General features: G+C 40.7%; 1 protein-coding gene across 1 annotated transcript in view; it reads left to right on the top strand.

The window, feature by feature from the left end:
- Positions 1 to 13,317, top strand: part of LOC109529277 (C-Jun-amino-terminal kinase-interacting protein 4-like) — a 38,295-nt gene that overhangs the window by 15,206 nt on the left and 9,772 nt on the right. Inside the window, exons 2-13 of the mRNA XM_019892582.1 lie at positions 137 to 257; positions 2,597 to 2,667; positions 2,949 to 3,049; positions 4,212 to 4,388; positions 5,838 to 5,985; positions 8,042 to 8,420; positions 8,506 to 8,599; positions 10,005 to 10,129; positions 10,602 to 10,659; positions 11,368 to 11,520; positions 11,603 to 11,660; positions 11,891 to 12,021. Coding sequence (XP_019748141.1) covers positions 137 to 257; positions 2,597 to 2,667; positions 2,949 to 3,049; positions 4,212 to 4,388; positions 5,838 to 5,985; positions 8,042 to 8,420; positions 8,506 to 8,599; positions 10,005 to 10,129; positions 10,602 to 10,659; positions 11,368 to 11,520; positions 11,603 to 11,660; positions 11,891 to 12,021 — 1,616 coding nt within the window. The remainder of the gene's footprint in view (positions 1 to 136; positions 258 to 2,596; positions 2,668 to 2,948; positions 3,050 to 4,211; positions 4,389 to 5,837; positions 5,986 to 8,041; positions 8,421 to 8,505; positions 8,600 to 10,004; positions 10,130 to 10,601; positions 10,660 to 11,367; positions 11,521 to 11,602; positions 11,661 to 11,890; positions 12,022 to 13,317) is intronic.

Below are 13,317 nucleotides of genomic sequence, written 5' to 3'. Positions count from 1 at the left end.
GGATGGATGGATGGATGGATGGATGGATGGATGGATGGATGTAATGTTTCTGCCCCAAAAACAATTATGACGTTGGAATTGATCGTGCTTCTATGAACGTCAGTGCTCTGATCATTGTTTTCTTCTCCATCTGCAGCGATACATTGCAAATGAAGACTCCTTGGATGGGGAGAGGAAGGATCTCAAAGGTCGAGTGGCGACTCTAGAGTCACACTCGCGTCAGCTGGAGCTAAAAACAAGAAACTATGCGGACCAAAGTAAGTGTATTGTATTGGAAAAAATGTGAGGCTCACACAAGCTCCGTTGTCGGCCGCTTTCTAATCTTGTGACGATGGACGGCTGTTGTGCCAGAGGGACGATGGACGGTCGTCAGTGTTTTTGAATAACACTGGGCAATATTGTTTTTGCAACCGGGACACTTCATGAACTGTAATAAAATATTCTGGGTCAAACAAACAAACTAGCAAACAAACCACGCAATAGACAGAAATAAGAGACTGATTTGGAAACTGACCAATTAGAAATACAGGACATGTTTAAGAACATCACAACACTGGGAGATAATCTTCAGAGGCCGTCAAGCAAAAGCCCTCATGATATGTGCGTGACTGCCTTATTGACAGCGCGTGACCGCTTGTTTGTTTCGACGAGACATTGTAACAGTTTTTTTTTTTTTTTAATGAAGGGAAACATTTTGCCGCGCGTATTGCAGTGTGACACTTCTTCTTTTCCCGTTTGTGTCACATTTGGAGTTTCACTTGTCATACATTCTGTTTGCTGGCAGAATTGGGAGCAGTGTGTGCTAAGTCAGCATGCTGTTGGAGTGCAGTCCAATCAGTGCTCTTGAAGCAAAAGTCTTTTATGGCTTTTATTTACTGTAACTTAATAAATCGAGGTACTTTACCTAAATGTGTTCACCAGTCAGGCGATCGCTCTCTATGCTGATGTTTGCCAAGGATTGTTAAAGGCTGACAAAAGCAAACGTCCTTGGATCAGTTCTTTACAAAATACCAGGCAAAACCACTTCTGAGAGAGAACATGAACTAAAGAGGGCAAAAAACCCCAATGAGGACAGAGTGAAAAGTTAAATGACCATCATTGTTATTCTTTACTCTATTCTTTTGTGCAATAATCAGATTCAGGGGTCGGCAACCCAAAAATCTTGAAAGAGCCATATAGGACAAAAAAACCCAAAAAACAAATATGTCGAGAGCCGCAAAAAATAAAAGCCTTCTATAAAACTTACAATGAAGGACTGTCTCAGAATTGTTTGTTCTTCATTCCTTTGTTGTCTGTTCACAAACGCCCCCATAGAATTTATTTTGTGATTACCTCGCTTGATTTTTTGTTTTGGTGCATTATTTTCACTTTTCTTAGTGTCAGTGAAGTGATCATTAATTTCCGTTTTTCGGAGGCTGTCTTTGAACGCCTCTCGAGTTGAACGAGAAGAGAGAAGGCACGGAGTCTGACGCAGACGTGTCTGTGTTTGTCGAGACTGTTAAAAGCATAAATAAAGTGTACGTTTTCAAAAACCAACACCACAGCTCTCCTTTTTCGGAGCTGCAACATGTACTGTATCTATATCTATTTGAGCTATATTAGACTACTATCAAAATCTTTTTCCATTTCCAAACATTTTTTATAAAGCTCCAGGGAGCCACTAGATGTCGCTAAAGAGCCGCATGCGGCTCTGGAGCCGTGTGTTGCCGACCCCCGATCTAATTGTAACATGTATTTGTTACATATTTTGATGCATTTTTATGCTTTAGAAAACATTTGTCTGAATTGGGGGGGCTTGGAACGGATGAGGGCATTTACATGCAAAACGCGTCTCTACTTACAAAATTTTCTCGGTAAGACATTTCTTCCAGAACCAATTAATTTCGTAAGTAGAGGTACCACTATAATGTGTTAATCATTTCACACATAAATCGCCCCGGAGTATATGTCGCACCCCTGGCCAAACTATGAAAATAAATTGTGATTTATAATCCAGAAAATAAGGTACTCAGTGTTGCCAATTTAGCGACTTTGTGGCTATACAGTCTTCAGCAAGTTTTCCAATGCCGAAATGACTATTAAAAAAAGCGACGAGCAACAAGTCCAGTCACTGTTTATCGCCTAAATGGAGACTCTGACAGAAGGTGCTGTTGACACTTGCACAGAGCCACCACTGGTAAGTTTATCCATATAGATATTGATTTAACACTTGATGGGGGCGTGATCACAATTTGTATACAATCAATGAAAGATCCATTTTCCAGCATGTGTAACGTTGAAGTAATTGATTTTTTTTCTTTAGATTGCACGTTTTCTATGAATTCCACATTTTCATAAATTTGTGTGTGTGACATTTCCAAGCAGGTTTTGTAAGCGTTCTAATTTATACAAAAAAATAAGTAAGCTTCATTGATCTCAGTCAGGTATTGTGTATTGGAGAATAGTGAAAGAGGGGCCCCTTCTGGTCATGAGCTTTCAACGCAGCAGTCAACTTTAGCCACATTGAGTTTAACTTTCACACTTCTTTCCCTTCTTTTCACCAGTTGTTGAATCATATGCACTTTGGTTTCTAAAAATGTCTTTTTCTTTTATGCAGTCATCAGATTTGAGGAGAGAGAAGCGGAACTCAAGAAGGAGTACAGTGCTCTCCACCAGAGACACACAGAGGTATTCTAGTTCATGAGATCAGCACGCAAGTGCGTCTTCATACGCTTACAGTAACAGCCCAACAGTTTTCGTGTTTTAAGTTGACATTGTATTCAAATGAGTTAGAAATTAACCATTGCTTGTCGGAATGTTATGCTATGCAAGCAAACACCCTCAATGTAAATAAATAGGTTCAATGAACAAGAGCCTCATCTACAAAATATAACATTTCAATCACGTCACATTTTAACAGATGATCATATTGATGATGAAAACTCATATTATTTGACCTCACCTTGCAGATGATCCATAGCTACATGGATCACTTGGAGCGAACGAGACACCAGCATACAGTAACAGCAGAGCCCTCCGATTCAGGAGCAGGCACATCTGCGAGAACGCGGTAAGGCCCGACAAGAGGTCAGCTCTTCATATTGTGTCAATGTGCTGTTGACGCAAGTAGTAAATAGCTGACCATGATCCTGCCATTTTCGTGGAAAATTACGTCATCGTTAATCGAGATCAAATCCATTCAATGCTGATCACAAAAAACAATCACTCACAGCTCATACTTTTCATCCTGCAGCCATTAGCGACCAGACTGTATGTGGTGCAGTGCCCTATTTTATGACTGTCAAAATATAGTGAGCTACTTTCCATTCTAGTTTTCATTTAACATTTTAAGACATGCTGATGAACCTGGGAGCGCCCTAAAGTTTTTGCTAACATCCCAGTCTGCCCCCCTTTAGAAGTGGCTACTTGGCCACTAAGCAATCTTGTGATCTCTGTCCAGATGTTTACAACATCCCTTTGGTTTCCCACAGGCTCTGCTGTATTCATTTTTTATTTTTCTTGTTTCAGTTCCGGTCAGCAGTAGTCAGTCACTTTTCTGCCACCCGGAAGTACCCTGGTGCCTGCTGTTTTCCATCATATTATGAGAGAGGAAAAATAATAACATTCCCCTCATGGCTCAGTCTCTTGTGTACACAGAACCTATTTTTGCTTTAAAGTCACTAGCAAAGTCTCACACCCACATTCAGACAAAAACGTATGATTTTGGGAGCAGCGCAGCCAGGAAGCTACTGCCTGAAGTGAGGCATATGGAGCAAGCTGCATCAGCATCCGACGAGAGAGAGGGAGAGGGGAGAGTGGGAGGGAGAGAGAGAAACGTCAGAGCATTCTGTACTGCACAGTGCCTGCTGTGTCACAGCTCGGCAAAGGACAGGAAAAGGGACAGAGCAACCAAAACAGGTTCACCAGAGGAAGACAGTGGTGGAGTTAACCAGCCTCTCCTTGCTCTCCATGGAGGATTTTCTTCTCTCCGTCTGCTGCTCTGCTTAGCTTAGTTTCTGCTCCCGAATTTCTGTTATTGTTACTGCTGCCTGCTTCCATTCACTGTCTCCCTCACAACTGAGTTCTTTTCTGCTGTGGCTCCTAGCTACAAGGCTGTACAACAGCTAACAGTGTTTGATTTTGGGTCCAACTTTGGTTAAATCTGTTCTGTGGTACCCATCGCTGCGTTTCACTGCTTCGTCTCCCTCAGACGTTTTGACACGATTTTGACGTGGGGCCATGAGCCCCGGGCGTATGCTGCTTTTTGTTTTTGGCTTTGTTGGGGGAGCGGTGGTCATCAATTCTGCTATACTGGTGTCTCTGTCAGTGCTGCTTCTGGTTCACTACTCTGTTGCTACTGGCGGCTTACCTGCCCTGCCATCTTTGTCCACCATACAGCGTCCCAGCAGGTACATTTATGTGCGTAGAAATGGCTTTGAGTGGAATAGTGTGTCTTTCCTGCTCGCCAGCCACTGTAATATTAACAGTTGAAGCCTGTTTGAATGGTAAACTGGCACTGTGTTGTTCCCCTGGAGGTAGTGCTAGGCGATGTGGATAAAAACTTATAGCACGATAGAGGCCATTTTATATCACGATAACAATACACCACAATATATTTTCAGTTTTTCATCGATCTGTGATCTGATCCGGTGTATGTTCTACTATTGTTGTGGTATCGCCCAGCACTAACCGCCACAAAAAGTAGGCCAAAAAAGAAAATGTAGGGAGAGAAAATGCATCTAGTCAGACTTGTGTTGTCAAATAATACTGGTAAACAAATATTGCCCAAATTTTTAAATAATAAAAATACATTTTAGAAGCACATCAACTTTTCTAGATTGTTTTTGCGCTGATTCAGAATCTTCCCCGTTTTATTTTCTCTAGCACATCTGGTTTTCATAATAACATAATATGTAATAGTTATGAATTAAGGGTTAGGTTCATCAGCAGCTGGATTTTGTATTTTTTTTTTTTTTTTTTAAGTCATAGTCATAAATAAAAAAGAAAATGTTTTAATTTGTTTTGGGACACATCAAGGCATCTCTGATTAACATTTGCCGTTGACGAGTTTAAGCCAGCAAATAAATGGATTTGTTATTGTGGGGGTTGATCAAGATTGCTGGAGGACCTTGAGCAGGCTGTTTTTTTGCTCAAGCTATACTTACAAATCAGTTACAGTCCCCTTCAGCCTTTTATTACAAACCAAAAAAGAGGATGTATGACTCGCTAAAATTTTGGGGGACCCTAAATGTAAATAACAGTGGTTGGCCTTCATCAACCGCTGCACTTGACTGATCGGGAATATTTTGGTTTTGTTTAGGACAAGTCAAGATTAGTGCCCCGCGAGTGACCTGTCCCGCACTCTGCTGTGCCGTTTCCATTGTATTTGGAACACTGCCGTTCCTCACTGCTGCTTTATCGCAGCTACCATTGTTCTCCTGTATGGTCTCCATCATATCTCTTCACTGAAAGGGAAAGCCAGCACTGAGTTCATACAATGTTGCCAGGGTGTTGCAAACGTTTCCCGCCATCATCTGATGAGCCCTTTTCTTTTAGAAACACAAAAGCTTGCTAAAATGCTGATCCTTAAGATGTAGTGTCTTTCATTTTGTTGCTGTAATTTTTAATTTGGCAGCCTCATCGAAATATGGAATTCCTTCAAATTTTTAATCATCCACAGTTCGTTGTATTGTTCATTTGATGATTCTATGTACTCCAGCCTCTTGTTTCAAGGGAACAGGTTATTTTATCCTTGTGGTTCTTATGAACTTGCAATTGTAACTTATGTCCCTCTCTCTTTTTTTTTGCTCTCATCTGAATTAGTGTTCCATTTCTCGCTCTTGCCATTGTGCATCTAGGAAGGATCGGCCCATCTCCATGGGCATCTTTCAAGTCCCAGGGATTGATGGCATGAGCACTGACCTCCACAGGGACCCCGTGGATGTCCAGGCTGAACCTTGGAGATTCAATAACATCAGCCATCCAAGGTCTAACACCAGTCTCAAGGTATGCAACAGGCACTTCACAGTTACCAATCGAGGCCGTCTTTTTTTTATTTTTTTAAATGATGATTTCTCATTAAGTTAAATTCAAATGTGAAGTAGTTTTCTTTCCAACGAGAGATGACATCATTACTTGGCTCAGTTGAATGAGGGTTCTAAAAAGTTTTTACACTTCTGTTTTAGAGAGGATTTCGGAGGTGTCGAGAATTTTGAACAGCTAGAGTTGCCACTGAGTGGCCTGGAGCCCAGTCAGTGAGGGAAATAGTGCCATTCAGGGAAGGAGGGAAGGACAGAGAGTCTTCACATTGTTGCTCTTAGAAACCAGACTGCAAGTGAGACGACATCAATATAAATGACTTGCTGAAACCAACGTTAGGACCACCACATCTAATTAGAGCTCTCTTAAAAATTGGGTCTTTACAATGATGAAAATACTCAGTTTTTGTGCTTTTGAAGCACACGATGTTTGACTGTGGGTTGTAGATGGCAATGCGCTACAACATACTGACAATATGTCATATTTTGTTTACCTCATTTAATCTACTTGACTCTTTCAAAATATAACACACAACTCATTGTATGATGCAATTCTACACCACATAAATACATCAACCTTAATTAGCATATTGTTAAGACAGAGTTTTATATGTGCCGTTTTATTTTTCAAACGTTCAACACCTTTATGAAAAGGCACATCAGAAATTGAAGTCCTGAAATTCCAATGTCCCTGGGAATAGTATACGGTAGCATATTTGTTGCCGCAATTTATTTATTTAACTTATTGATTTGTTTTTTCTTTCCATCAGCAGAGTTCTTATCGATGCTGTGGATGTTCAGAATCAAAACAAAGCAGGGTTGGAGCACTTGCTTACGCCTAAGAGCTGCGGAAACTTTGTTTGATATTGAAAATATGTCATTTCTGACAGAGTCTCCTCGCCAGTTGGACTCATTAGGGGTGATCACACGGCAACTTTAACTCTAGAATTTATTTTGTGATTTCCTCTCTTGATTTTCTGTTTGGCGCATTATGTTTGCTTTTCTGAGTCTCATTGAAGTCATCGTTGATTTATGTTTTCAGGGGCGATCATTGAACGCCTCTCGAGCAGAAGGCACGGAGACGGAGAAGGACGCGCCCGTAGTCGCTTGAGTTAAACAAATTAATAAAGTGTATGTTTTAAAAAGAACCAACACGACAGCTCTTTGTTTTATTTCCGTATTAATACTATCGTATTGCACGGCCGCAGAAACTGCCGTGTGAACGCAAGTGGGGCTGCACCGGGGTTAACACGCTTCTCTTTAGTCAGCAGCTTTTTACGTGTGAACGCTCCACAAAATTTACACCGGTGTCAGATATATCGCAACAAAAGACGTCGGTGCAGCACCGATGCAAATGTGTGCCGTGTGAACACCCCTATTGACACAATACAGTACTGCCATGTGATCACTTGTAAACGCGTTTTTCTGTACGGCGTGGTTTTATTTTTCCTATTAGTCACCAAACGATATGAAGTACTGTTGCACAGTTGAACCACTCAACTCTTTACTACCGTTTGTTGCTGTATGTGAACTTAATCCGGCCTCTGTCGTTCTTCAGTTTGATGTCCCAAGTGGAAGGTTCAAATTACAGAATCAAAAGTCTGATCAGGTAGCCCTATTTTCAGGCTATGTGTGTGTGTGTGTGTGTGTTTGTGTGTGTGTGCGGTGGAAAACAATGAAGATGCAAACCTGTGATTTTCTCAAACTAACCTACCTTGCTTGGCTTGAAGCAACAAGTCTAGACATTAGTTGAGCAACTAACTACAAAGTACAATATGGTTGACTGCTTCAGTAAACATCGTGTCATACAAGTGGTTTTACATATTGCTTGTAATTATGAGTTTACTCCCGAGTTCGTGAATTTACTACAAACTCCCTAGGTGGGTGATGGTTAAAGTTAAATTCGGTCACGTGAGAACAGACATCAGAAACCGAAGAACCCCTGTAATCGACTCATGCCTGTCTCGTGCATCAACATGGCTGTATAAATGTAAATGACTTGTGTACTTCCCACTCCTCTTTAGGATGAACTGGCCAACATGAGCCGCGATGGACCTAAATCCAGCACTCCAGCCAAGGAGGGAGGCGTCTCCAAACATGTTCCTTCACCAGCACAAGGAGGAACGTACAAAACCAGCACCCATGTGTCTCAGACGGGTAGCTTGACAACAAACTCCACCTCAACCATGAAAAGTGGTCAATGCCAAACTTCAGCGCCGACATCGCCTGGTGGCGATACAAGTCCTTCAATTGAATCTGTAGCTACACCTCAGGGACACGGTGATCGCAACAAGAATCTGGACGGCAGCATTGGTAAACCAAACAGTAAGAGCATTTCAACCGTGCAAGGTCAACTCGGACAGGAGAATGAAGAAACTGCAACTATGCCTCATGAAGGCAACGGTAACAGCACTGCAACTCGGAGCACACAAAAACACATTTTACAAACGCTTACTCAACTTTGATGTTTCTCGGCTGCTTGTGTCAGATGGCAAAAACAATCTGGAAAAGTCTGAGGTATTGGCGATTATCGAGTCCACTCCTGAGTTGGACATGGACCTTGATGGCTGCCAAGGAACAAGGTACAGCTTTATGACCGATATCCAATAAAATACAGTCATACCTCGGTTTTCGACAATAATCCGTTCCAGAAGGCTGTTCGAAAACCGATGTGTTCGAAAACCGAAACCACGCTCTTTTTAAAAAAAAAAATCTTTATTGATGACGTCTGCTCACAATAGAACGCTACACGAGGAAGCGTCACTTCCTCGTCTCCCCGAGGAAGAGTCACTTCATCGTGTAAGGAAAGCGGGAGGAGTCAAGTGGCACATTGAAGTACGCTCAGTTTAGTCGAAAACCGATTTGGTCTAGAACAGAGACGTTCGAAAACCGAGGTTTGACTGTAATAATGACCTTTGTTCTAGCTAGTTAGCTATAGCTGTAATAAGTACAACAAAAAATATTTTTTGCAAATTTGTCAGACAGGCAGCACAGTGTTAAGCATGTGCCTCACAGTTCTGAGGTTCAGGCCAGGGTTCTATTCTGTTCTCCGGAATTCCTGTGTGCAGTTTGCGTGATTGCTCCTGTTTAGTTGAGTAATCGTTGTTTGTTTGAATGTGCCCTGCGATTAGTTAGTGTCCAGGATGTAGATTGCCTCTGGTTTAAACTCAAGCCGGGACATGTTCCAGCTCAAAAGTGACCCACTTGAGGTGGAGCAATATAGAAATTGTCCAGTATAGATGAAAAATTGTGAGGCCTCATGTGGCCTTAGGTTAGCAGTGGGCAAATAATTGTTTTTCCAAAGGAGTCACTTGAGAAACTGGAACGGTGATCAAAGGCCACGCCAACATGCTCAACAGTGTTCCTTATTATTTATTTGAGCATGAACTTGTCTTGCTTTTCCTTTAATAAGCTTGTTTAGATATGGTATAGATGTTGTTCTAATTTGGAAATTTTAAACACATTTTTCATAAAATTAGAAGGATTCAAATTACTTCTACACTTTAACATCCATTCGGACTGCTTACGGACACGTTACCATTTTACAATCGCAATATTTAATTAGCGTTTACAAAAATCACGTCTCCAATTTGCATAATTTTTTCTGTGTGCTCACATTTCGAGCACTAATTGCCAACTCACATTAGCTAACCTGGTTGGGACGGACAGACAAACAGGCAGACAGACAACTGCTAGCATTTTCGCTTGTCTCTTCCTTGCAAATTAGCCTGTTGGCATGGAAGGATATGTTCGAGAACTTGGAAAAGTCTCTAAATATAGAGAAAATGTCGCTAAGTTTGCAACCCTGCAGACAAAAATTCTAGTCCCGGTTTACTGCCTTGCTTGCACTGACCTACATGCCGTTAAAAAAAAAAAAAAAATCTTTTGAGCCAGATGTTTATCAATTGGATTGTATGGTAGATAATAGTATGCCTTGTTCACCATGTTTGTCGTTGTTTTTTTACCCCCCTCTCTTAATCTGTCCAGCACACCCACTAAAGGTGGCGTAGAGAATCTAGCATTCGATCGGAACACTGACTCTCTCTTCGAGGAGTTGTCCTCTGCTGGAAATGACTACATAGGAGATGTTGATGATGGAGCAGACCTTTTAGGTAATTTGCCTTGCTCGCAAATTGTGTATATTTGGCCGCCATTGCAGTTATCTCCGCCTATCATTTTCATGAAATGTCTTTGGTTTTGGCTGCTGGGCTTTATCAACCCGACAGATGAATTTTCTGGTGTGTATCATTTAAGAATAGATAATCTCCACCATCGGTTTATATGTTTTCTTTTGTCTTCTGTAATATTCTGTTTGGCTTTAGATATTTTTGTTCGTTGTGTTTTTGTGATTACAGTGGTGACATTGTGTTTTTAGAGTAGAAATCACGGGATAAGACCGTCAAGTTTACAAATATACTGATAATCTGATCAATAATGTTTCTAATTTGAATCCGCAGACTACAATTTTTTAGGTAAGACATAGTTTAGTATAGATGTCGCAAACCTGTCTTCATATACGTTATAATGATTTTTAAAAACAAAGTAAATACATCAATTACAGTTGATGTCAACGTGATTTTTCAGGAATGGGTCGTGAAGTCGAACATCTTATCCAGGAGAATGCCCAACTTCTGGAGACAAAGTTAGTACATGGAATACACTGAATAGGTGGTGGTATGATTTATGTTTTCACTCTAGACTTTTACTGTAGAGGTTCTGTCACTCACTGAAGCAATCAATTACTGTGAGGTAGTTTGAAATAGATGAAGCACATCTAGTGGGGCAAACCACTAAGGTTGCTGTACAGCAAGGGTCATTAACCGTTTTGAAACTGAAAGGTATTTCTTGGCTACTGATTGATCCAAAGAGCTCCCACTTTAAAGCACACTTTGGAAATCACTATTTTGGTCCACTTCTTTTTAACTCATTCACACCCAAAGACGTTTTTAAACGTCTTTTCAGACTTGGTCCAGAATTGGCTGGTACTGAATGAGTTAATTTGATATTATGAATTTTAGAATTACTGATTATTGATGTGAAGACACTGATCATGTTTGATTTCTCACAATTTGTGTCAGCAAGGATTCAACAGCGTATGGTAGAGATTGCTATCAATAAGCAGCACTTTATTTCTATAAATCTCAGCACGTGTTTACTTTGGAATGTTCACTTCGATAAATACCCTAGGAAATCACAATGTACCATTTCTGGTGAGCTATGTTTAAATGATGCCTACTTGCAAGTCATATAGGGCGAACGGGTACCCATAGGCACCATGCTGATGACCCCCTGCTGTACAGTGTCGACCAAGGGGTTTGAAAGAAAATTCTGCCCCCACCTTTGTTTTCAGAAATGCCCTCAACGTGGTCAAGAATGACTTGATTGCTCGAATGGACGAGCTGTCCTGCGAGAAGGAGGTCCTCCAAGGGGAGCTTGACGCTGTCACTCAGGCCAAGATCAGACTAGAGGAGAAGAACAAAGATTTAGAAGACGAACTGAAGAAGTCTGTGAATTTTTGCAGTTTCACATTTTGATCTCGCGTCGCACAATGCGCAATTGACGTTGAAAATGTTCCTTCTTTTTAGAGTTCAAGCTGAACTTGGGAACAGCAAACACAAGTCTAAGACTGAGAATGAGGATGATGTGAGTTCTTGGTCATCTACAGTACTGTCTGCATGTGTGGGACTGCTGGATTGAGAGAAGAAACCAAAATTGAACTAGATTGAATTGACTTGTCTCATATGTAATGAAAAAAAAATCCGTATTAAACCCCTTTCTGCACCCTGTAACCTGATAACATGATTAGCTGTCAACTGTAGTAAACCGCTGTTCATGAAAGGGTTAACACACAAATATTGATGTTGGTTGTACAGAGTGATGTGCCCACAGCACAGCGGAAACGTTTCACCAGGGTGGAAATGGCCAGAGTCCTGATGGAGAGGAACCAGTATAAGGAGAGGCTGATGGAGCTGCAAGAGGCTGTCAGATGGACAGAGATGATCCGGTAAGATTAGAATAACATCAGACAATATTGTAATATCAGCTTTATCTTATTAAACGATTTAAAGAAGGCTTTCAAACTGAGGTGATTTGGGCTGTGTTTTTGGACAACTTAATAATATTTACAGAGATTAAACATTCAGAGTCAAAATCACTCATGGTGACCGTTTTATCCCCTAATATTTGTACTGTATCTACCGTATTTTCCGCACATAAGTCGCACCTAAAAGCATTCGATTTTCAGAAAAGCCGACAGTGCGCCCTATAATCCAATGCCCCTTATAAATTGTGTTAGTTACAGTCTCTTGATAGTCCTCATAGAGTTGTTTCCCTGTTAGTGTTCCAATACCATCTGGTGGTGATTATTAGCAGGAACCAATTGGAATGTAAAAGGATTCTGCCCGCCACTAATTGACATGTGCATTCGCCAACATATACTCAAACAGACAACAGCTCTGCGCAGCCATGATGAAACGATAATACCAAAAGCATAGTTAACTCCTGGCTATATGATGGAAGAAGGAGACAATCAAGTGTTCCAAGGATATTTAGCCCCTTATGGGTGTGAGGCCACGAGGTTTGTGTGCCCTTTTGTTGAATCAATTGTCTTCATAATGTTTGTCTTTCATTTATTGTTTTGTAATGCCATTTGTATTTGTATGTTTCATGTCCGTGTTTGTGACCAGTTATCAAGGCTTGCCAATGAATAAACCCTGTATTTTTATAGACTTTGTATCATGCTGCATAAACATCCTAAGGGAGCTACGTATGGATCAATATTTTGATTTCTTGGACGTAGTATTTTAAATGTTCTGTAAAGCGTTTTATTACAGCTGCAGCGGTTGTATAGCCTCTATATAAATAGAGCTGTATTGTATTGTGTTGTATTCCTTTTTGCGTAGCTCCATCTAGTGGATGCATCACGTAAACCGCAGACACTATTGCAGTTTCTATTGTATGCGCCTTATAAAGCTGTGAGCCCTATATATGAAAACCGTTTTCAAATAGGACATTCATTGAAGATGCGCCTTAAAATCCAAAGCGCCTTAGAGGGCAGAAAATACGGTAGTTTATTTGAATAATTTATTTGCACTCACCATTCAGAAGATTCACAGAAATACACCAAAATATCACTTAACTAACGCACTAGCCAACTCACTGAGACTGTTAGCATCATGTTTTCTGTTTACATTCCTAAAACAAGAACCATTTATTTATTTATATATATTTTCCAACATAAGCTGTTGCTGGATGATTTTAAGATAAGAGATTAATGTATTTTTTACTCTTAGGGCATCAA

Source organism: Hippocampus comes, unplaced genomic scaffold (genome assembly GCF_001891065.2).
Source record: "Hippocampus comes isolate QL1 unplaced genomic scaffold, H_comes_QL1_v1.1 scaffold47, whole genome shotgun sequence".
NCBI classification, from domain to species: Eukaryota; Metazoa; Chordata; class Actinopteri; order Syngnathiformes; family Syngnathidae; genus Hippocampus; species Hippocampus comes.
This window is presented reverse-complemented; position numbering and strand designations above follow the sequence as displayed.